Source organism: Muscardinus avellanarius (assembly GCF_963383645.1).
Source record: "Muscardinus avellanarius genome assembly, chromosome: 12".
NCBI lineage: Eukaryota > Metazoa > Chordata > Mammalia > Rodentia > Gliridae > Muscardinus > Muscardinus avellanarius.
Genome location: NC_137798.1, coordinates 103,572,028 through 103,596,289, shown reverse-complemented (window position 1 = coordinate 103,596,289; position 24,262 = coordinate 103,572,028). Strand labels below are relative to the sequence as shown.

Genomic DNA, 24,262 nt, shown 5'->3' with positions numbered 1-24,262 from the left:
TCCACAATGTAAACAGAATTCAGAAATACTTAACACATTTTTGCTTTTACTTTGAAGCAGGGTCTAAGTTATCCAGGGCTTATCAAACTCGTGATCCTCCTGCTTCAGCCTCCAGAATCACTGGATTACAGGCATGCGTCACTATGCCCAGGAAAGACTTTTAAGTTTTATTTATTTACTTACCTAGTGATAGTGGGGATTGAACCCAAGAGTTCTGTACAACTGAGCATGGGAATGTTGAGCTATATTCCCAGCCCTTAGAAAAAAAATTTTTTTTTAAATTTTAAACAGAGTCTCAGCCAGACATGGTGACGCATGTTTATGTTTATTGAGAGGCTAAGACAGGAGGACCATGGGTTTGTGGCCAGCCTCAGCTACTTAGTGAGACCCCATTTCAAAAAAAAAGAATAATGAAAGGGGGGAGCTGGAAGTGAAACTCAGAGGTGGAATACCCCTGGGTTCAATTCCAAGTACGACACACACAAAACAAAACAAAACAAAAAAAAAAACCCCAAAAAACAGGGCGTCACTAAGTTACCCAGGCTTGCCTCCGACTTTAAATAATTTTACCCCAGCCCCCTGAGCAGCTAGGAATACAGGCGTGTGCCACTCTGCCTGGAAAGACCTTTTATCTCATTTAGTTTTTGTTTATTTTGTGGCCCTGGGAATAAAACTTGGGGCACTCTACCGCTGAGCTATACTCCAGCCCTCCCCCCCCCTTTGTTTTTACTTATTTTCTTTTATTTTGAGACAGAATCTTGCTAAATTATTCAGGCTAGCCTCAAATTTGTAATCATTCTTCCTCAGATCCCCGAGTAGCTAGGATTACAGGTGTGAACCACTGTGCCTGAAAAGACTTCTTAATTAATTTATTTCTCTTTTTGTCTGTTTATTTTGTGGTGCTTATTTTGGGTTTATTTTGTGGGGAGCGCTCTACCACTGAACTGTATCCCAGGCCATATTTTTATTATTATTATTACTATTATTTGATTTGGAGACAAGGTCTCGCTCAATTGCCCAGGCTAGCCCGGAACTTGTGATCCTCCTGCCTCGGCCTCCTGGGTAGCTGGGATTGCGGGTGGGCACCACCGTGCCTGGCAAGGCGTTTTTAAAAAATTAGAAACATGCTTTGCCAAATTCCCTCTGGCATCTGCGGACTTGGTTTATGTATCTGTTCTCCTGGCTTGTCTGTGGGCTGGGATCCGGCCACACTCACCTGGACAGCAGCGGCTGAGCCGTCAGCCATCCCGGGTCAGTTGGGGTTGCTGCTCCGCTCCCCAGCGAGGACTTGGGCCCAAGGCTCTACTTCCCGGGCCCAGGAGACCCGGGTTGAAGGAAGCCAGGTTCTTGCGTGGCTGGTTAGAGGTCCAGGTGCTCTTCTCCAGCAGGTGAGAGTCACTAAAGAAAGCAAACCAGGGCCCAGACGCCAGCAGCGCACGGCCGCGGTGGGCTTGACAGGCGCCCAGACCCAGGTGCCTCTGGGTTCTAGGGCCCGGCTCTTGCTTTCTGCTGCTGGACCCCTACGAGCCCACCTTCCTCCTTCTTCCCAATCCCCAGCAGCTCTCCCCAGGGCCCCCGCCCTCCTGCTTTCTCAGCTCACTTCTGGAAGCTTCCATCAGTACCCCTCGTCCCTTCCCCTCTTGGAGTTCACTGCATGTGTTAGTCAGCTTTCGGGCCCTAGAGTGGCACCTGTGATAATCAGAGAGAAATTTCAGAGAGAAAAGATTTCTTTTGGCCCACAGTTGTGGAGGTTTGGGCGCGTTGCTGTGAGCCCGTGGTCGTCCATCATGGCTGGCTCAATCATGTGGGTGGGAGACAAGGGAGAGAGGGAGGAGGAAGAGACCAGGTCCCCTAGCACCCTCAAGGGTACGCCCCCAATGACCTAAAGACCTCGGCCAGGCCCCACCTCTTAAAGGTCACACCAGCCCCCAACGATCCAGCTGAGGATCAGGCCTCTGAGCTGGGGGCCTTCGGGGGACACCTACAGTCCAAGCTGCTGTGCTTCCCTGGCTGTTCCCCAAGTGGGGCACACTGCAGAGCTCCCCACAGCAGCAACCCTCCTGACCTGGGCCCCGCCATGCCACCAGGCCGTCCCATCCTGGGGTAACAGGCCACTGGACCTTCTGAGGGCCTTTCTTTTCCAGCCTGAGCCCAGGTTGACCCCTGAGGTCCCCTCTGGCTTCGCCTCCCAGGCCCCTCCAGCCTTCCTTATCAAGGCATTCCCAAATATTTAGTTAAACTTGCTTTTCTGGAAAATTCTCTGACTGTAACTTTTTTTTTTTTTAATCTGTGTTCAGAGTGTTGTTATTTTATGGAGGATTTTTCTTGGTCTGCTCAGGGCTGAGAACACTGACTTTTTATCTGGTTTTAGCACTGGGCTTCTCTTAGCTTTGCCGTCTGCCTGGGGAGACCTTTGTCCTGCTTTCTTTCTCTTTTCTGGGGATCAGTTTCCCCAGCCTGGGGCAGTGTTGAATGCTGTGGACCTGTGTCAGGGTGACCTTACCCACTGGGGTTCATATTCTTCTAGAAAACGTACCCCTTGCCTAGATGTTTCTACATGGATGAACTCGACGTTTTTATAGGTTTTGGAACGGCAGCCGTCTCTGGTCTACCTGGTGTGTGCCCTGCGTTGATCTAGGTCAGGGGTGGTCTAGGACAGGATAGGAAGGGGACTGGGAAGAGGCAGGAGAGTGGTCACCATGGTGGGCCGCAGAGGAGGAGATACAGAGGCACCAGCTCGCAGGCCTGGGCCGCTGGGTGCGTCTCAGGCTGTGGAAGGGGGTGGAGATGGTCCCCGGATGGAGGGCCCCTTCCTGGGCCAGGAGGGTCTAGACTCAGGTGCCCTGAGCCCTGGGAGTTGGCTGCCCCTCTGGGCGGAGCTTTCACAGGAGCAGAGGGGTCGGGCCACTGAGCCTGCGCACAGGCTGACGTGCATCCGGGAGGCCGGCCCCCCAGGCACTCGGGGGCCTGAGTTTCCCATTTACACCCTGGTAAGTCCCACTAAACATACCAAGTCCAGCTTCGTCTCTCCCCGCCGTGGCGACCCCCCTCCAGTGAGCCCCGGATGTGTGGGGTCTTTGGGTGCAGAGAGGTGTGCAGGACAGGTGTGGCCCTCCTGCCCCTACCCCACCGCCCCCAGCCCAACGCCACCACACCACCCACCGCAGCCACGTGTAGGGGACAGATGGGGGAGGACATTCCCAGCTTCTGTGTACCCAGATTGTGTTCTAGAAGGGGAGGGGACACGGGGGCCCGGGAGTCACCCCTTTGCTGGGGTGGGGGGCTCGTGGTCTTATAGGAAGAGCTGGGGTGGTTGGTGCCCTTGGAGCACAGGCCCCTGACCCGCCCCCCACCCCGTCTGGGTCACGGGTGGCTGGAGCGCAATAAATCAAAGAAACAGATCATAAGTAGCCCTTGGTTTTTATTTTCAGATAAACAAGAGACTTGTTTACCATCATCAAATGGTTTTTTGTTTGTTTTTTATTTTTTGCGTGTCTGGACTGATAGAATACAGAGAAGCCAAAGATAGCCATCGACACATCTCGATCGTTTTAGCATTCAGAAGTGACCTCCCTCCTCCTCCTCCTCTCCCTCCTCCCCTTCCTCCTCTTCTTTTTGAACTTGACACCCAAGTCAGAGAACCTCTCAGGGAACTATCTTTGAGCTTTTCTGTTTGTGGCGTAAACTACATACTACACCAAACACACCGACGTGTGAATGGACAGCCAAAAATCCCGTCACTCTCAGCAGATCTGGTCCCCCAGAGTATGGAATGGACCGTTTCTGCGCGTGAAGACCCAGGCGAGGCTGCTGCCGCCGCCCCGCAGCGCAGGTGCACGGGTGCGCAGTGCGCGTGCCTGCGTGAGAGCTGTGGAATTTGGGTGGGGCGGCCTCATCGAGTGCTGGCAATAGGTTTGTCGGCAGTGGGGAGGTGAGAGGGGGGCACTCTAAGGGAGGCGTCTGCTCAGGACTCTCCACTCCCACGACACTACCTGCACTGGGCTGGGCTCCCGGGGACACCGCCGTGTCCCCTCCCTTCCCAGGCTGTCTCCCTGAGCTGCGGGTCCCGCAGCTCTGCACACGCTGCCTGCACTCGGCAGATGCACGGAAATGCTCCCTGACCCTGTGGGTGGTGGGTGGATGGAGGGAAAAAGAAGACGGACACCTGGATTGCTGTGTCCAATCTTCACATTGGGGAAACTGAGGAACGGAATCGTTAGCAGACTCGGTCAAGGTCTCACGCTGAGAGAGGCCAGGCGGGGTACCAGCCACCGCCTGACACATGCCAACAATTCTTTTTCTTTTTTTTTCTTTCTTTTTTTTTTTTTAGTTTTGAAGACAAAATGAGATGTGATGGTGACTTGGAGGATTTGGGGTGGTCAGGAGGAGGCTGGGGTCGGGGGGTGGGGCAAGGAAAGGGAGAAGAGGCCCGGGGACTGGCCGGGGAGGAGCTTGGCAGTGGGCAGGGCTTGGCATGTTTGGGCGTGGTGGGTTGAGGGCGGGGAGGGCTGGGGTAAATTGGGGAGGGTTTCTGGGTGAGGCTGGGAGGGGCTTAGACACTGGTGGGGAAGGTGGGGCATGGGGGCTGGGGAGGAATGCAGAGATGTGGGATAAGGGGTGTCCAGGTTGGCGTGGGGCTGGGGTGGGGTTGAAGGACTAGGACCGAGGGTAACCAGTGGCTTGGGATGGGGAGCTTGGGGCAGAGGCTGGTGGCCAGGGAGGGGGTGGGAGCTTGGGGCAGAGGCTGGTCAGGGCTTTGGGGATGACAGGGATTCTGGGGAGTGGCTGGGACGATGAGTTCAAAGACCATGTAATGATGGTGGCGCACAGGACGGATGAGTGAATGGCTGACGACGACGTGTGTGACAGGTGGGGGTGTGATTGGAGTGACGGTAGATGGTGAAGGGAGATGACTCGGAGCAAGGTAAGCATGGCGGGTCATACTTAACAAAGCTAGGAGAATAGATCTCTATACAAAAAATCTAAGAAGCAAAATAGTCTTAACTGGTACCCAAGGGCTGTGTAGCTGCCTGGTCCTTAACAGGGCTGGAAAGCTACACAGAGCTCTGTCCCACTTCCTTCTATTTTTGCAAAAAAGATATATGCTTTTTTTTTTCTTCTAAAAAAAAAAGGCAAAGGCAAAATTCAGAAGCTGGCTAGGTGTTTCGGGATCTGAGGATGAACTCAGCAACACAAATGTAAACCCATGGCTGGGTAGGACAGTTCTTACACTGCTTTGCCATAGGACAAGGTAACAACGCCCCACAAACTCTAATTTTCGCTGAGCCTGTGAAAACCTTCCTGAGGGTCGTGTTGCTGCTCAGATTTCGCCAGGGGCACTTGCGGTTCAAGATGCACTTCGGGGGGCAACTCTAATCTACAGGGAGGGGGCGCTGGGCTGGGGCGGGGCGGGGGGCTGGCTGCCAAGGCGGCGACTCCAGACGGCACATGTGGACTCCAAGGGGCCAATTTTTCCCAAGTGGGAAGTGAGCCAGGAGGCTCCCCGCTTTGAGAAATACAGTCGGGATCGACTATAACCTCAAGTGTACATCCAGGATAGGCCCAAACCTTTCGGATCTCAGGGATGAGACTTAGTCTTCATCCGATCCTATACTCAGGGACAGGACATGTTTGGGTGCATACCCCTCGTTCCTAATTCTAAATTTTACAGCCAGAGAGGACCTTGGTGCTGGGAAGTTTCGACCCCTCCTTTGAGAGGGGCGAGGTGGGCCCGGGACAGGGATGAGGACTCGCCAAGGATCACACAGCGAGCGAATGGCGGGGTTGGGACAGGGTCCCGACCCCCCGGCAGTCAACCCGGGGCTCTCTCTGCTTGACACACGGCCGGCCGCTGCACTCCACAGAATCTCAAATCAACCGGCAAGATCTAAGGGTTGCGGTGTGGAGCGGGACATGAGCGCGAGTCGGATGTGGCGTGTGACAGAATCATGAACGAAAGGGGCTTAGCCCTTATCACAGTGTTGCGGTCATGCCACCCAAGAACATCTTCCCGAAGACCCGGTGACCGAGACCCCCGAAACAGGAAGTCGGCGGCCAAGACCCCCTGAGACGGGAAGGTCGGGCACCGAGTCCCCACTCTCTCTATATTTCTGTTTTTTGTTTTTTGTTTTTTTTCTGTTTTTTTGGTCTTTTTAAAATACTTTTTATTTTACTTGTGTACTTGAATTTCTTAGGATAGGATATATTTTGAATTTTGTCTTTTTGATATTTGAGTTTAGAATAACATGCATATTCCTCTCGAGTTTTTTTGAAAGATAAAATTCTTATTCTCTTATCATGCATTAAGAGAGAGAAAGAGGAAAAAGATCCTTTGTAGCATGGCTGGCGGGTCACACGGCAACACAAAGACAATATATGGAAGCGTAGCGTTCACCGGATTCCACACACAAGAGAGCAAATTCCACCACAAAGAAGAGCACAGACCGCACGTAGTGAGCCCTGCGGAACCCCGCGGCCAGGGAGGGGCCCGTGGGGGGGCTGCCTAGATCTCCTCGTCGCCGCCCGCCTCCTTGTTGAAGGTGGTCATGCCGATCTTCTCGGGGAAGATGACGCTCACCGCCAGGTCCTCCCCGCTGTCGCAGCGCAGCAGCAGCTCTTTCTTGTTGCGCAGCATGTGGCTGTAGCGCAGGTTGGACACCCAGGCCTCGCACTTGTTGAGGAAAACGATGCCCACGGTGCCCAGCACCACCAGGCTGGTGAGCACGCCCAGGATGGTGAAGCAGATGGCCTGGCCCTCGGTGAGGAGCGGGGTGGTTTTGTTGAGCTCCTTCATGGACACCTTCAGGATGCGGTGCTCGGGCTGCGGGACTGGCAGCTCGTGCACCCCGGGGGTCAGGCGGTAGGTGAGCCCGTAGCCGCTGGGCACGTGGGGGGCCTGCGAGGCGCCGGCCCCCCGTTTCTTGGTACAGGTGGGGCCCACGAACGGGGGCCTGCACAGACACTGGTAGCTCACCTGGCTGTGCTGCAGGCAGGTGCCCCCGTTCTGGCACGGGCTGCTGGCGCAGGTGGTCACCGGGCGGCTGCAGGTCTTGTCGATGAAGCCGGGTGGGCAGCGGCAGCGGAAGTCGCCCCCGATGTCGGTGCAGACGCCCTCGTTCTCGCACGGGTTGGGGGTGCAGCTGTTGGCCAGGATCTCGCAGAAATTGCCTGAGAAGCCAGGGGGGCACAGGCAGGAGGCATGGGAGGCCCGGCCCTCATCGTCCACGCAGGTGCCTCCGTGCTGGCAGGGGGAACTGAAATACAAGGGTCACAGTGAAAGGCCCTCGGGGGCTGGGCTAGGACAGGGCGCAGGGGACGGGTGGATTCCTGCTTCTCTCGCTGCAGGGCTGGAGACCTGACCGACTGGGGCAGGTGCTCAGAACACATTAGGCGAGGGAGGGGTGAGAATACCAGCCACAGAGGCACCTGCGGCCCCCGGCCGCAAGGGGCTCACCGCCATCCGAGGGCGGGGCGCGTACCTCACCCCGTCTCCATGCCAACCTGGAACAGACCTGACCACCTATTTGCCGTCCGAGGGTGGGGCGCGTACCTCACCCCGTCTCCATGCCAACCTGGAACAGACCTGACCACCTATATTTCGGGTGCCCACATGCTCTCCCACCTGTTATTCATGCAAGGGGCAGATGGCTAGACACTGGACAGATGGGGAAACTGAGGCTGGGAGAGGCATCGTTAGCAGCAGCAGGTCAGGAGCAAGCCCTGTCCCTTAGCTCCGTCCCTGGGTCGGCTCTGCAGCGCTGCCTCTGCCCCCCCACACACACACCCTGCACTCACCCCCGATGATAATTTTTATTTCTGGCAGAGAGGGCCGGCGGGCTATTGTGAGGGAAAGCCTTGGGGCCCTCGAGTGAAAGAAATCTGACTTCTGCCTATGCTGGCACTGGTCGGTGTCTATGGCGGGCTGTTAACAGTGGCCCATTCACCCAAGTGCAGCTGAACTGAAGCTGAGTGCTCCACGCGGAGCACTCGGTGTGTTCAATGTAAGTGCTTTTAAACAAGCAGGCCCTTTGTCATCCGATAAATGCCAAGCACCAGGGAAGAAAGGACCCCCCCCTCCCGTAAACACAAGAAACCAGCTTTGAGGCTGACTGTAGAGGAATTTCAAGGACCCCCCCGGCTCTATTTTGACAGACGGGCTCCAGTCTGTTCAAGAGAAGGGCAAAATATTTGAGGGGTCTCTCTGTTTTCTTCTCTCTTGCTTAATAAGTAGCAACGCAGTTCAGACAGACCCCCACCCCGGGCGAGGGGGGCTGACCCCTTCGGTACTGATCTTTAGATACCACCTCCTGTGTGTTTACAGCTCCCACGGGCTCCCGGGGCCCCTGTGCCACCCTGGAAGGCCAGGTCAAGAGGAGTTTGTTCTGGAAGGACACCCCTGACCCCCGGCCAGAGGCCCAGGACTGGGTGACCTCTGTGTAAGCCCCTCCAAGATGTCAGACAGCTGCAGTTACCCAGGTAAGGAAGGGCTCTGGCTGAGCTGCTAGAAAGTACTACAAGGCCAGACGCCTTAAGGACCCCCCTCCAGGACATCTGGGAGCTGGCCCGCCCCTCCTGTGTCCCCTCCCCACCTCCTCACCACAGCCCCGCAGGCCCCCAGGCTGCCCCTTAGGACACAGCAGAGTGCACACACAGCCTGGCCCTGCTGAACCCGGTCTCTTATGACGTCGCCTTTAGGAAATTCTGCGGCTTCCAGCGCCCACCCCAATCTACTGTCATCCACAGGCATCAGCGCTTGGAACCTCAGGTGAATGGGAAATCGCCTTCAGGATTGTTGGGGGGAAACTGTAGAGATGACATATCCCCCGATAACTGCAGACCTGGGGCGCCTCTGCCCCCGCAGGGCTGCCCGGCCTGATGGGCACTGACTCCATCAGGAGACAGGCCAGGCTGAAAGGTCTTTAGGACAGACCCAGAGGGTTCGGAAACAGAGTACGTACTTACCCATTGACCATGCAGGGGCCGTCCTTCCTCTGGCAGTCTTTGCCCGAGTAGCCAGGGCTGCAGGAACACTCGTACTGGCCGCCGTCCAGGTCCACGCAGGTCCCGTTGTTGGAGCAGGGAGCAGAGGTACAAGCCCGGACATCTGGGAGGGGGAGAGAAAACAGCTCAGCCCCCTCCAGATGCCGGGGGGGGGGGGACAGGATCCCGAGCAAGCTGCAAACGGCTCTGTTTGTGGCTACAAGTAATAAGAAGGCTTACTGACCCTCCTCCCCCCCAAAAAAACCCTGACATGAACAAGGGTCAGGGAGCTGAACTGGTTTGCTAAGCTCACAGCGCCACAAAGCCAGGGCCACTGGTTTTCAAGTCAGGACAGCTGTACCCTTTTCCTGGTACCCCTTTAAGGCAGCAATATGACCCATGACCTTTACCTGACAAGGTGCCCCTTCCAAAACAGTGGGCCCAGCCCAGGCTCCCTAATGCCTGGGGGAGTCTAGCCCCCCCACCCTGCTTTGGGGGGTCAGTCTAGCCCAACCCTTGGGAGAAAAACATCTGCTAGTCACACTTCTCTAGCAAAGACCCCTGTTGGGAATTACGCCTCCACCCCCCACCCCACCTGACTGCCTCTGCTCTTGGCTTCCAAACTAAGGTGGGGGGTACCAAAAAAAAAAAAGGCTAAATCATTTGAAGGCAGCAGATCAAGAACGGAGACTCTCCAGTCCAGAGGGTCCCCATGCACACAAGTGCATGTCCAACATCGTTTAACACACGCCCACCCCGTTCCATTATTCACACTCAGCGAGCCAGAGACCAGCCAGACAAAGGGGGCTTGGGCAGGGTCTCCTCAACAGCAGCGCCCCTCCCTGCCCCGCACAGCCAAGAAGGGGCCCTTATCTCGACTGCTCCAGTCACCTGCCAGCCCCACCCCCGCCTCAGTTTCCCTCCTTAACAAAGGAAGAACTCTCCCTGGCCGGTCCCTGGGGGGGGGTTCTATAATTTAAACAGCTGCACCTGTCAAATAGAAAGCCAGGGATGCTCAGAGCAGCAAGTTAAGGCCGGTGGGGGCCGAGGGCCGGGGCTGGGGGTATTGGTACCACATGGGTTGATTTTTTTTTCCCTCTTTCAAAGAGACCCGGACCCTCGTGAAGGGGCGACTGCAATCCATCAACAAGGAGAAACCCAAACACCGTGCTGATGGACCCTCTGTGGGAGCCTGGCTTGGTGCAGGAACCATAAAGAGGATTTATTTTTACGGGACGGCATTGGCAAAGCGTTAGGGCAGGCTCCTCCATCTCTGTTCCTGGCTCTCTGGATCTTACATTTAAACTAAGGAGGGGGGGGCGGCCACTCCCCACACTGTCCCTGCTCCTCTCCCCAAAACGCCCCCGGAGGATCCAGCATCATCTCTCCTGGACCTCCAACCCCAAAGCAGGGGCGGATTAAGCCACAGGGAGAAGGCGGGGGGCGGGGGTGTCTGTCCTGGCAGCAGCTGTGGTTGCCACAAGGTCCACAATCACCCGGATATGACTCCCTCTGTGGGACCCCCAGACTCTCCGTCCCTGCCCAAGCAGGGGTCTGTCAACCTGACTGGGAAGGGGTATGCTGCGCCCCCACCCCCGGGGGAGGGACGCTGTTTGGCTGCAGAAACGCCAGCAAAGGCAGTCTGCATTCAGATACTAAAAAGGGTGGGCTTCAGGCTTAAAGGCTAACCCTGATCCCCAAGGATGGCTTCCCAGTGTCTCAGAGCTGCAACTCAGATCAGCCCTGCACCACTGGGCTGGGGGGGGGGGCAGAATTTAAGGACCAGAAACAATGAGGGGCCAAAGCCCCTGGGCTCCTCTGATCCTTAGGGTCCCTCGTGTGGGGGAGAGGGGCCTGAGGCAGCTGCCTATGCCGCTGGGAGGTTTTTTCTTTTCTTTCTTTTTTTTTTTCTTTCAGGACTTTGGTTTGTCTGGACTTTCGGGCAGATTTTGCCAAATAAGAATAGGTCCAGGCCGAACATTTTGCAGCCTGAAAAAAAAAATGTGGCGACAGCCAACTCTCAATTGCTCGGGTAATGGAGGACAAAGATTGCATAAATTAATGAAATCAACAGATAACAAGGATCTGCACTTTAACCCCTTCCTGGCCTCTCCCAACCCCCAGCCTCCCCACACACCTGACCCCTGTTGGCTGCCTGGCCCTTTCCCCGGGATCCAGACTCCACACCTGCTCCCTCCCAGCCCCCGGGCACCACCCCTCCCCTGGTTGTTTGTTTACTGTTCGCAGCCTCCACACCGTCTACCTTGTGCTTTTCTTGGTGGGTGTCTAAGCCAGAGACACCCCGGCCCTGTACTTGTGTGACCTGCACAGGTTGCTGGGGCCTGGAGTCCTGGCCACTCAGCAATGCGTGCGTGGGGGGTGAGGGGTGTTTGTTTCCAGAACTCTTTATTCAACAGGCAGCTCCCGGCGCCCCCTCCCCAGCGCCTTCTCTGGAGGCTGGGTTCTGCGTGTGTACAGGTAAACAAAACCAAGTTGCTACCTTTGAGGAGGCCCTGGGCACTAGCAGGAAGTGTGCAAACAGAGCTTTACACTAGAAGGCCCCGCTGTGCAAGGCAGCAAGGCAGAGGGTGGGCTGGAGGTCAGGAGCCAGGGAGGGGGCCAAGGCGAGCGCCAACCTATGTCACAGAGTTGGCCGTCCCAGCCGTCCTTGCAAAGACACTGCCAGGGTCCCTCGCAGAGTCCGTTGAGGCAGCCAGGAGATGTCATGCACTGGTCACACAGGGGGCCCTGCCAGCCAGGCTGGCACCTGCAGGAAGGAGGAGGCGAGATGAGGACTTGGGGTGGGGGCTGGGGTGGGGAAGGGGCTTGAGCTGCTTTCTGTGGAAGCGAGAGACCCCCCCAGGGTCTGTTCATGGTGCCCAGCCACTGAGATCCCAGGAGCAGACATCAGTCACCTGAACGGAAAAACTCAGAAAAAGATACTGCGTAGAAAGGCCTACACGGAGGGGTCCCCCCCAGGAGAGCCTGGAATAAAAACTGCGTTGTTTTTTTTGCCGCAGTGGCCCGTCAGCAGGCCCCCCCACACTTCCACCCCCGCTCTCTTCTCCCCCCTCCCCACCAGTGTTCTGCCCAGGCAAGGAAGCTGTTTGCTGCAGCCCAGGAGCCAAGCCCCCCCCCCTTTTCAGCCTGACATCACGACTCCAGACTCCCCGGGCCCTGGCCCCCTCAAGCCATCTCTAAGGAACTGCGCCATTACCTGCAAACATTGTTATCCTCGCAGAATCCATTTTTAGGGTCGCAGGCCGGGAAACAGTCAGCTCCTGAGGCACCAGAAAGGTTATACAGTTCACCCCATGAGGTCCCAGGGACCAAGGCAAGCCCACCTCCTCCCCCAGGGAGCCGCCGGCCCTCCTGGGTCCCACCAGCCTGGCACACAGTAGGTGCGTCGTATCTGTGCTGAACCCGTGCAAGAGAACACCCTGCACTTGCTCCTAGCCACGCGTGACCACAGCACACCCCCCAGGCCCCACCAGCAAGACAGACACCGTTTTTCTCCCCCTCCCCAAATTCCAAAACCTCGATATCTCTAAAAGTGGGTCTGGGGGACCGTGGAAGGAATGCTTTTGACCCCGGGGCCTCAGGCCAAACCCTTTCTTGGCACAGTAAACAGGTTTTTGAGGAGTTGGGCTCTGGCAAAGCCCAGACAGGTTCACCTGGTGGCTCGCAGGTAAGACGCAGGGATTTTTAAAAAGGTTAATCTCAGTCAAAGCAGATACGCAGTTTCTGTTTCCCCATCTCCCCCTCCCCACACTCCTGACATGAAGAAGACCACGCATTTCTCAACACTGTTAAGAGATTCTGACACTTTGGCACCTAACCCGTGCGTTTCCTCGCCCAGCTTTCCTAGCAGCCCCCTCCCCACAATCCCCGGGCGAGGGGCGCTGCGGGGAGGGGGCAACTCTCTCGCCGCCAGAGACAGATGGCCGCTGCCTCGCAGCCCCTCACCTAGGGCAAATGCGCCACAGCGAGGGGCTCGGGCTGGGCCCTGGGGCGAGCTGGGGGCTGCGGCCGCAGGGTCACCTCCCGACGCCCCCCCCGGAGCCCTATCCCAGACCCCCGTAGGCAGGGAGACCCCAGGGCTGCCCCCGGGGCGCACCGTTCCTTCCACACCTCAATCTGCGCAACGCCACTTCTGCGGGGCAGGAAGGGGCTGGGGTCCCCCAACGCCCGCCGCGGGGACCCCCGGGCCGGGCTGGGCACGCGAGGAGGGCGGGGCGGCGGTGGGCACGGCGCGGGGCTCGGGGCTGGGGCACCGCCGGAGTTGGGGCGCGGGACGGGGCGCGGCGGCCGGCGGGGCGTCGCGGGCTCCCGGAGGGGCGCGAGCCGGGCCGCCGGGGGTCTCACCATGGGTGCTGTGGGCGATGGCCAGCAGGAGCGACAGGGCGCGCAGGAGGACTACGATCGCGGTCATCTCGAGGCGGCCGGGGTCGCGGTCCCGGGAGCGGCGCGGGCGCGGGTCCGGCTCCGGGCGCCGCGCTGGGCTTCTGGTTGCGGACGCGGAAGGGGGCGCGGGCGCTCGGCGGGGGGAAAGCCAGGGCTGCGCCGGGCGCGCCGCTCTCCGCCTCTGCCGGAGCCGCGGCCGCCGCCGCCGCGCGCCGCCTTTTCGTACCGCCCCCCCGCGCCCCCGCCCCGCCCCGCCCGGCGCGCACGGGGCCGGCGCCGGCCAGTCCCGGGGACCCCCGCCCTCGCGGGCCGCCCCACCTCCGCGGCGCCCCGGAAGCCGGCTCGCGCACGCGGCGCACTCCGGCTGGACGGGCGCGGGGGGCGCGGGGGGCGCACGGGCCCGCACAGGCGCACACGGGGGGGGCGCGCGGGGAGCACACGGGGAGCACACGGGCCCCGCACAGGAGCACACGTGGGGGCGCACTGGGAGCACACGGGGGGCGCCCGGGGGCGCACGGGCCCCCACAGGAGCACACGGTGGGGGCGCACGGAGAGCACACGGGCCCCGCACAGGAGCACCTGGGGGGCGCACGGGGAGCACACCGGGGGCGCACGGGGAGCACACGGGCCCCGCACAGGAGCACCCGGGGGGCACACGGGGAGCACACGGGGGGCGCACGGGGAGCACACGGGCCCCGCACAGGAGCACACGGGGGGCGCACGGGGAGCATACGGGGGGCGCACGGCCCCGCACAGGAGCGCACGCAGGCGCAGCCGCCCAGCTGGCTTAGGATAAGTCGCAGGAGCAAACGGAGCCTGCGAACCGAAGCCCGAAAACGCACACGAAGCCTGCGTGGCACGCGAAGGCCACAGCGAGCGCGCGAAGGCAGGAACACACGCTCGAAGGCAGGAACACACGCTCGAAGGCAGAAACGCGCGCGCAAAGACAGGAACGCACAGGCAAACGCCGGGACACTTACTGCCGAGGTCCAGGGCGCGGGACAGGCCCGTCGGGGGTCAGATACCGAGGAGAACACAGATGCACACAACCAAGATGTGGAAAACGCACATTATCACACACGCAGCGACCAAAACACTTAGGAAAAGCCTGACGCCCTCAGTTTCCCCAGCCATGGAGAGGCAGGAGAAGGTCGCCAGATGCACCTGGAACAACGCGCACCCCACCACGCAGACGCACAGAGCAACCCAAACACACCGAAGGAGGATGCCCAAGAGCAGGGGGGACCACCACATGCTTGGCCCCAGGTACAGCGGAGGCTCCTGGTTAAGAAACCCTGAGCATCCTCTGGCTGCACTGGCTTCTGGGAGCTGCGGCTCAAGTGGACCACACGCACCTAAGCGCGCGCGGACTCAGTGACACGGCCACCCGCGCCTGCGTCACAATGGGGGGCTTGAGTCATGCAGAAACATAAACACAGCGGACTCTCTCACGTGCGCAGCGCGATCGTGATGCCCGTGCGCAGCCGTGCCAGCCCCCAGAACCCACCAATCACAGATTCCTGGTCACATACACGCAGCTGCGGTCACCCAGCACAAATTTTCCCAGCACGCACACAATCGAATCCATCTTTGTCCAGAGTGATGCGGGTTGACAACCTCACCAAAATACTCGTGTGCACACACACACAACAGTCACACACTCGGCAACATCCCAGACCCAGGGGAGGACCCAGAAGGGGTTGTTGGGGTGGGGGTGCAAGCGGTGTTTATTTGGCCTGGTAGTGTTTTCCTCAGCAGAACTCCTACAGAGGAGGCTCGGCGGGTGTCCCCCTCCCCAACAACCTACTTAGAGCCCCCACAGTGGACAGACTCTACCCTCCCCCATCCGGAGACTCCCGACAGGCTGGGAGGGAGGAGGAGGTGAGGATAAAAGAAAGGTATTTACCTCCTAGGGATGTCTCCCCCAGAGGTCTGGGTTTGGGGAAGGGTCGTCCAGGAGATCTGGATTTTTGGAAAGGGGGTTTATTTGCATGGGTCCATTTGCATCTAGACCACAGTGGCCTGGAGCTGACACCTTCTCCTTTCTCAATGCTGAGAGAGGGAATCTTTGCCACCTTGAACCTGGGCGAGGGTGCTTTGGCCTCGGGGTATCTGAATGTGCCCTGGCTGGTTTGAGGACAGGCTTGGCATCTTGGGGGGGGGGGCTGGCTAGCGAGAGCCCCTTGGGGCCAGTGCTCTGGGAAGGCAGCTGGGGGTGAAAACCTCTGAACTGGCCAGTGTTGGCTCCACTCTGGGGAGGCTGGAAGGAAGCCCACACACCCCTAGGGAGCAAGTACCTACCCGGCTGCTTTCTGCAGAGGTGCAGGTGGGGGCTGTTAGGAACGGCTGCAGGGGGGGGGGGCAGGCTAAACAGAACTGGCAGGTGTCAACCGCGGGTGGGGGGCTGCATTTCTCTTGCGCAGACGCTTTTCTTCCTCTGGTCAATAAAACAGAGTCCGAGCTAGCCAGTCTGGGGACAAAGCCCTAGCTAGAGGAAGAGTAAAGGGTAAGTGTGGCGTGGCGGGGTGGAGATAACCTGCGGTCCCAGTACTCAGAAAGCTAAAACCGGAGAATTGCAGGTTTGAGGCCAGACTCAGCCACTTAGCGAGGCCCCTCCACAAATTAATGAGATCTTGTCTCAAAAAAAAAAAAAAATAGGGGCTGGCACTATTGCTCAAAGGTAGAACGCCTGTCCCTGAGTTCAATCCCTGGTACAAAATAATAATATCAATAATAATTACATGAATAATAATAAGGTGCCACCAAACCCAAGCCTGGAGCTCCATCTGTCCCTCTTCCTGCCCTCCGAGGTCCCTGATCTGAGCCTCTGCAGTTATTCTCTGTGGCAGGTAGACTGCAGAGGGTAGGGCTGGATTCTCCGCCAGGACCCAAGGAGAGAGAGGCCGAGGAAGGTTTGGGTGCTGCCCAGCCCCAGGGCTCTACTTCCCTAGAAGAGAGGTTCTGGACTAACTAGAGAGGTGTAGACCACTTGGGGCACAAAGGGAGCCCCAGAGACTGTTCAGTGCCCCCATCTAGACTTATCCTTCCCCACCTAGGTCTCTTCCTAGATTACCCTCCCCGGAATTGGAGACGGAGGGAGGTGGGGTGGGGTTCTGCATCCATTCCAGAGCCGGGGGCTTAGTCTGAAAAGGCGCCCAGGTGGCTGATGGCGCCTGCTCTCTGATCCCGGCTCCAGCCTCCACCTGCTGAGGATGCTGGGCCAGCAGCTTCGCTCTGCTTTCTGGGACGACACACCTGTCCCCAAAGGGAACGCCAACGGCTGCTACCCAGAGAGATGGGGGGGAGGCAGGGTACCCTGCTCAGCTCTGGGCCTTCTTGAGCCCCCCATACACACACACGCGCACGCACACACACACACACACGCACGCACGCAGGCAGCATAGAGCTGCAGCCGAGGGAGGGCTTCTCTGTAACTGGACCTGCAAGCCGGGGAGTTTTACGTGGGTTTGCTCTGGTCTCAATAAAGCATTCATCCATTCAGTAGCCCGAAGATGCGCGGGAGAAAGGGTGGCTTGGACGCATGGGGGGCTGTCACCGACTGACTCTAGGCTCTTCCGACAGCGTGGCAATGCCCATCTATTTCCTGGGGGGCCCCGAGCGCTCCGGTTTGCAAACAGATTCTGAACGCTGCGGAGCTCTGCCCGTTTCTCCGCCCCCCGCCTCTCAGGCAGACCCCGGGTGGCAGGCGAGCCCACAGCCCCCTCTGCCAGTGCCTGCCCACCGCCGGGCAGGGCTGAGTCCCCGTGGGGGTGTCGGCACACCCGGCGTCTGCGCTCCTCCCCTCCAGCCCCGCACACTGCAGGGGAGCTCCCAGAGGGGAGCTGCTGGCCAGGAGGCGTTTAGGAGGGAAGGAAGATGCGGACCCCAGCCCAGGCCTTCTCTTCCCCCTGCCCTCCCCTCCCCTCCGCCGTGATTAAAGCCGGGGTGAAGGAGGGGGTCTCCGCGGCCGTCGGGGGGGGGCGGCTGGGGGGCTTTGTTTCCGCCCAGACCTTTCTGGGTGTTTTTAGAGGCCTCTGAGCCCCCCGGATCCTGCCCCGTGAGACACTGTACAGACGGGGACACTGAGGCCCAGGAGGGGGTGCGGGGTCCCTGGTGCGCGAAGCACACCCGCCATCTTCCCTCCTGGACAGGCCAGCCGCCCGGCCCACCCAAGTCCGCAGAGGACCGCAGCCCCGCCTCCTTCCCTCCCCTTTTCCTTTTTCTTCTTTTGTTTCCTTTTTTCTTTTTCCTTTTCCTTTTGCTTTTCTTTTATTTCCTTTTTTTCTTCTTTTCCTTCCTTATTACCTTTTTAATTCCTTTTTGTTTTCCCCTTTTTGTTTTTCCCTTTTCCTTTTTTATTTTTTTTATTCTTTTTCTTTTCCTTCTTTATTTCCTTTTTGTTGTTTGTTTTTTCCCTTTTCTTTTCTTTTTCCTTTTCCTTTTTTCTTTTCTTTATTCTTTTTCTTTTCTTTCTTTATTTCCTTTTTGTTGTTTGTTTTTTTCCCTTTTTCTTTTCTTTTTCTTTTTCCTTTTCCTTTTCCTTTTTTATTTTTCTTTTTTCCTTCTTGTTCTTTTCTTTTTCCTTCTTTCCTTTTTATTTTTCTTTTCCTTCTTTTACTCTTCCTTTTTGTTATTTCCTTTTTCCTTTTCCTTTTCTTTTTCTCTTTTCCTTTTTTTTTTTTTGGTGGGTCTGGGACTGGAACCCAGGGGCGTGCTACCTCTGAGCAATGCCCCCGACCTTTTTTAAAATTCTTCATTTTGAAACAGGTCTCACTGAGTTGCAGAGCCTCGATAAGGAGCTGAGGCTGGCCTCGGACCGCGATCCTCCTGCCTCAGCCTCCCGAATGCGGGATCACAAGCTGCGCCACCGCGCCCAGCTCCCTTTCCTTTTTGTTCTTTTCTCTTTCATTTCTTTTTCCTTTTTTGTCCTTTTCTTTTTTCTTATTCTTATTCTCTTTCTTTTATTTTTCTTTTTTTATTTCTTTTTTCCTTTCCCTTTTAATTTCCTTTTTGTTACTTTCTTTTTCTTTTTTCTTCTTTTCTTTCTTTTTTGTTTTTGTTTCCTGTTCCTCTTTCTTTCTTTCTTTCTTCCTTTCCTTTCCTTTCTTTTTCATTTTCTTTTTCATTTTTTTCTTTTTTTTTTTTGTGGGTCTGGGATGGAACCCAGGGGCATTCGACCTCCGAGCTACAGCCCCTGCCCTATTGTTTATTCTTCATTTTGAAACCAGGTCTCACTGAGTTGCAGAGGGCCTCACTAAGGAGCCGAGGCTGGCCGCGAACCGCCATCCTCAGGTCTCAGCCTCCCGAATGCTGGGATGGCAAGCGTGCGCCACCGCGCCAGCCTTCTTTTTTTCTTTTCTCTTATCATTTTCCCTTTTTTATTTTCCTTTTTCTTTTTTATCTTTTGCTTTTCAATTTTTTCTTTTCTTTTTTCTCTTTCTTTTCCTTTATATTTTTTCATTTTTTTCCTTTTCATTTTTCTTTTTTTTTTCCTGTGTGTTTCTGGTACTAGGGATTGAACTCGGGGCATTCTATCACTGAACCGCAGCCCCTTTTCCTATTTATTTATTTATTTATTTAGGTCTGGGGATGGAAGCCAGGGGCGTTCCACTTCCCAGCTCCACCCCCAGCCCTAGGTTTTACTCTTTATTTTGAAACAAGTCTCATTGAGTTGCAAAGAGCCTCACTAAATAGCTGAGGCTGGCCTCGAACCTGTGAGGCTTAGCCTTCCAAGTACTGGGATTGCAAGGGTATACCGCTGTGCCCAGCTTCCTTCCTTCTTTCTTTCTTTCTTTCTTTCTTTCTTTCTTTCTTTCTTTCTATTTTATTGTGTGTGTGTGTGTGTGTGTGTGTGTGTGTGTGTGTGTGTGTTTATATGTGTATGTGGTACTGGGAATTGAACTCTAGGGCATTCTACCACTGAGCCCCATGCCTTCCTTTCTTTCTTTCTTTCTTTCTTTCTTTCTTTCTTTCTTTCTTTCATTGAGGTACTGGGGATTGAACCCAGGGGCATTCTATCTCTGAGCTCCACCCCCAGCCCTATTTTATTTTTTATTTGGAAACAGGGTCTCACTATTAGTTGCGGAGAGCCTCACAAGGTGCTGAGGCTGGCCTCAAACCTGCACTCCTCCTGTCTCAGCCTCCCAAATCCTTTTGTTTTGTTTTGTTTTTGTGGTACTGGGGATGGAACCCGGGGGGCATTCTACCTCTGAGCTATATCCCCAGCCTTATTTTTTATTCTCTATTTTGAAACAAAGCCTCACTAAGTTGCAGAGGGCCTCACTAAATAGCTGAGGCTGGTTTCAAACCTGCCATCCTCCTGTCTCAGCCTCCCAAATACTGAGATTTCAAGTGTGTGCCAACACACTCGGCTTATTTATTTCTTATTTTGCTAGGTTGTAGAGTCTGGCCTCCAGCTGGCAATCCTCTCCTGTCTCAGCCTCCCAAATGCTGGGGTCAAGGCTGTGCCTGGCCTCCTGGGGGGGTCTATGCTGGGGTGCGGATTCCAGTCTTGTCCGAGCCGCCTCACAGCCTGGCTCTGGGGGCTCACAGGGCCCGTCTCCAAGGTGCACCTGAAGCTTTGGGATTTCAACCTGGCCCTTCCTTCCTCATCCAAGCAGCAGGGTCCCCACAGTGAAAAGAGTGAGACTGGATTAGGGGAGAGGGCAAGCCCCCCCCCCAAGCCTGGGGGCAACTCAGCCCGGTTGGGGGCTTTGAGGGCTTTATGTAAACACAAAAGAGACGCACAGCTGCCACCCTTTGGATTATTCTTTCAGGCTGGAAGAAATTGCAATTAGAGAAAGAAATTCTTTCTCTGCCAGAGGACAGGGGGCCCCCGGGGGGCGGAGAGAGGCGCACCGGGGTACATTTCGGCTGGAGAACACGACGATGGCTTGGTTTCTAGTTCAATCAAAGAATAGGCTCTTCAGCCTCAAGAGGGCTGTGCGGGGAGCTGGACCGGGCCGCGAAGCGAAGCGGGACGGCCACAGGACTGTGGGGCCCCGGGGGGCGCAGAGCCCGCAAGCTCCCACCCAGGCCTGCCTACAGGGCGGGGGAGACAGGGCTCGGCCCTGTAGCAAGCTGAGGAGGGAAAAATACCAGCCAGCAGGGAGCCCGAGACGTGGTCCCTGTGCATGTTGGAGTCCTGGCGGCAGGGCCACACCTCCCCCCAGGACCCTCGTCATGGATGATAGGATTCAAAAATAGGCTTCTCGCTTCCTTCCTCCCTCGTCATTGGCATCGACAGGGATGTCAGGTTCACAAGTCTAATTGTCCACGTCATCAATCAAATCAGCTCCTTGCGGGCGCCACTGAGTCATGCCGTGTGGGGAGCTGCAGGGTCTCCAGGGGGCCGATCGTGACGCCTCGCCTCGCCCCCACCCCTTGGAGGTAAACTCACCCCCACTCGGGAGGGAGGAAATCGGGGACCAAAGGAAAAAGGAGTCTTTTCATGGCGCAGCTCGTCCATGCTGGCTTTGGCAGGGACTACGGGAATTCTTCATTCACCAGAAATTCCCACAACTCAATTTCCCGTAAAATGGAGGCTCACCTCTTTAAAGGCGGCCTCTCTTCTGTGCAGCTTTAGGGGGCCTCGGGAGGGGACGCATCGGGGGCTAGAGAGCCAGGTCTAGTCCTCAGGCACCTCTCAGATTCAGCAGTGTGCCCGCCGGCGGGGGTGTGAGCCTGGGGGCACTGGTCGCAGTGGCTGCGCAGAGGTGGAGAAGGCTGCCACAGCCAGGGCCTCCCAGGAGGGAGGGCAGCTCTCAGGGAGGCTTGAGAGAGGGCTTGAGCTTGGGTGCGATAATTAAAAAGTGTAGATTGGGCTGGGCAAGGAGGCCCATGCCTGTGATCTCAGTACTTGGGAGGCTGAGACAGGAGGATTGCAGGTTCAAGCCAGCCTGGACCACTTAGGCCGTCCGCAACTTAGTGAGACCCTGTTTCCAAATAAGAAATAAAAAATCAGGCTGGGGATTTAGCTCAGAGGTAGAATGCATCTGGGTTCAGTCCCTGGTGCCACAAAAAGTAATTAATTAAACAAATGGGCTGGGGGGGGGTTAGCTCAGAGGTAAAACGCCCCTGGGTTTAATTTCCAGTGCTATGTGCATGTGCATGAACACACACACACACACACACACACACACACACACACACACACACTGTAGATTGAGAGCCCAGCAAAGTGGGGTACACCTGTAGTCCCAGCTGCTTGAGCCCAGAGGTTCAAGGCCAGCCTAGGTAACATAACAAGGCCTCATCTTAAAAAAAAAAAAAAAAAAAGCTGGACATGGTGGTGCTTTGTGACCCCAGTACTTGGGAGGCTGAGACAGGAGGATCACAGGTTCAAAGCCAGCCTCAGCAACTTAGTGACGCTCTCCGCAATTTAGCAAGACCCTGTTTTCAAATAAAAAATAAAACAGGGCTGGGGGCAGAAACCCAGGGGCTGGTAGAAGGCTCCTGGATTCCATCCCCAGTACCACAAGAAATACACACACACACACACACACACACACACACACACACACCAGGCCGCTCACACAGAATTAGAGGGGTGAAGGACATGGTGGGGGAACAACGCAAACCTTTCTGTCTGAACTATTCTGGAACGTTCTGCAGCCTCCCTGCTCGGGCAGCATCCAGAAGAAGAACCCTTTCAGGTCAGCACAGATGCATCGTGCCCAGACTTGAGGCAGAGTCCTGGGAGTCGGGCCAAGGCCACAACACTACCCACTCAGCTTCCCCGGGGCCACAGGCAGAGGGCCCCAGAATCAAACAGGTCGGAGGCTGCCTTTCACCACAGAACAGACCTCCTCTCGGGGCCCGGGCCCCGCAAGCAGAGCCCCCTCGGCCCCAGCTGGAGCTGGCGAGGCGCCTGGCAGAGCGGCAGCCCTGCCGTCTGTAAAGGGAGCACGCGGCCCCCACACCTGGCGGCGGGGAGCCTGTCAGGTTTGAGGCTGTGAAAACACTCAGCTCTCGAGGAATTTTAAATGTTCTTGTACCACATTCTTATTTGTAAGGGAGCACGATCATTTCCACCCAATTATGTTTGAAAATGTTTTCGGTGTACCGCGGCGTCGGAGGCACGAAGAAGGAAGAAGGCGGGCGTGGTGGCTCGTGCCCGTGATGCCAGGTACCTGGGAGGCTGAGGGGGGAGGATGGCAGGTTCGCAGCCAGCCTCAGCGACTCAGCAGGACTCTCGGCAACTTAGTGGAACTGTTTCAAAATAAAAAAAATAAAGAAAAAGGACTCTAAAGCAGACTTGGTGGCACATGCTTGTAATCCCAGTACTGGGGCAGTGCTGAGACGGGAGGAGTGCAGCTTCATCAAAAATATGGACTGGGGAGGTATAACCTGAAAGTAGAATGCCCTGGGTGTAACCCCCCTCAAAAAAAAAACACACAGAGCCATGGCTGGTCCCCAAGGGAAGAGTGGGACAGGGAGAGGCAGATGCCAGCTTGGGCCTCTCTCCCTGGCACCTGCCAGACCCCCCAGGGTCCCCACCAGCCGGCGCAGCCAGGCCTGGAAGCCAGCGAGCCTGTGGTCTTCTCCCAGCACCCCACATCTCCTTGCTGGTGCTAAATGGATTTTACATGTGGGCCTGGCCCAGGCAGGGCCAGAGGCGACTTGTTCAGCCCTGTGCCCCACAGCCAGTGGCTCGGGAGGTGTTTCTGGCTTAAGTAAATTAATAAATAAACCAGGCACAGTGTCCTCGGAAGGTTGCCGTCCCCCTCCCCGGCTCCCAGACCCCGTGTCTTGGAAACTGACCGTGATGTGGTACCCTACAGCAGCCATCCTCAGGGCTTTGGGTCCAGGGGTTGCTGACCTCCCAGACTGGCCTTCCCAGGGGGAGGGCCCCCGAGGACAGAGCAGGCGCCCACCTGCTCCTGTGTGCCCTGGGCCCCAGCACTTGCACTAGGGATGTGAGACGCAGCTGCCAATCATCGCGCCCACCTCCCCCCAGGCACCCGGCTCCTCTGAACTGCTCTCCTGCGCACGCAGCTCACAAGGCAGCTAGCCCGTTCCTATGGCGACGCTCTGCACCCCGGAGGCCCTACCTAGCTGTCTGCAGCCAGGCTCCAGCCAGAGATGGACGGCAGGGGACGCCGGCCTCGGTTGACCCCTGTTCTCCCCAACACACACATGCGCACACACACGCACATGCACACGCATGCACACAGACGCACATGGTTTCTTGGTACCCAAACGCAAGCTCAGTCTGTCTGTAATTTGAGCTCTAATTTGATGTCTACACAAACGAACCTTTCTCCTCCTGCTCTAGCTCTGTGACATGGCCGGATGCGGGAGCTCGGAGAGGCTGAGTGGTTCTCTGTGGGGCGCACAGCAGGAATGGACAGAACAGGGGCTCCAATGCTGGGGAACAGTGTCCTGCCAGGAAGGCTGAAGGGCTACCATCAAAAATCCTCTGAAAATTGAGCGTGGTGTTGCACACCTGTAATCCCAGTACTTGGGAGGCTGAGCAGGAGGATGGCAGGTTCGAGGCCAACTTCAGCTCCTTTTTATGTTTTGAAACAGGGGTCTTGCTAGGTTGCTGAGAGTTTTGCTACATTACTGAGGCTGCAAGTGTAACTCAGAGGTAGAATGTCCCTACATACATACCACACACACACACACACACACACACACACACACTCCTCTGAGCTACCTTTGTTTTCTCTGTCTAAAAGGGTCTGTTCAGAGCCGGGCGTGGTGGCGCACGCTTATAATCCCAGTAGTTGGGAGGCTGAGACAGGAGGATCTGGGTTTGCAGCCAGCCTCCACTACTTAGTGAGGCCCTTTGCAACCCAAGTGAGACCCTGTTTCAAAATAAAAGAATAAAAAATTAGGGCTGGGGGTGTCACTCGGAGGTAGAATGCCCCCTGCG

At 56.7% G+C, this 24,262-nt stretch overlaps 1 protein-coding gene across 2 annotated transcripts; it reads right to left on the bottom strand.

The window, feature by feature from the left end:
* Positions 1 to 6,502: 6,502 nt before the first annotated feature.
* Positions 6,503 to 13,411, bottom strand: DLK1 (delta like non-canonical Notch ligand 1; the record flags this gene model as incomplete). 2 transcript variants are annotated; one of them, XM_080708325.1, is made up of 6 exons in its annotated part: positions 6,503 to 6,754; positions 6,974 to 7,253; positions 8,962 to 9,103; positions 11,616 to 11,746; positions 12,197 to 12,260; positions 13,345 to 13,411. In XM_080708325.1, 6 exons carry the CDS (start codon positions 13,409 to 13,411, stop codon positions 6,503 to 6,505), a joined length of 936 nt encoding a protein of 311 aa, XP_080564451.1. The 2 variants fall into 2 exon arrangements, with proteins under 2 accessions (XP_080564451.1, XP_080564450.1); XM_080708324.1 differs by having other exon boundaries at positions 6,503 to 7,253.
* Positions 13,412 to 24,262: the final 10,851 nt, after the last annotated feature.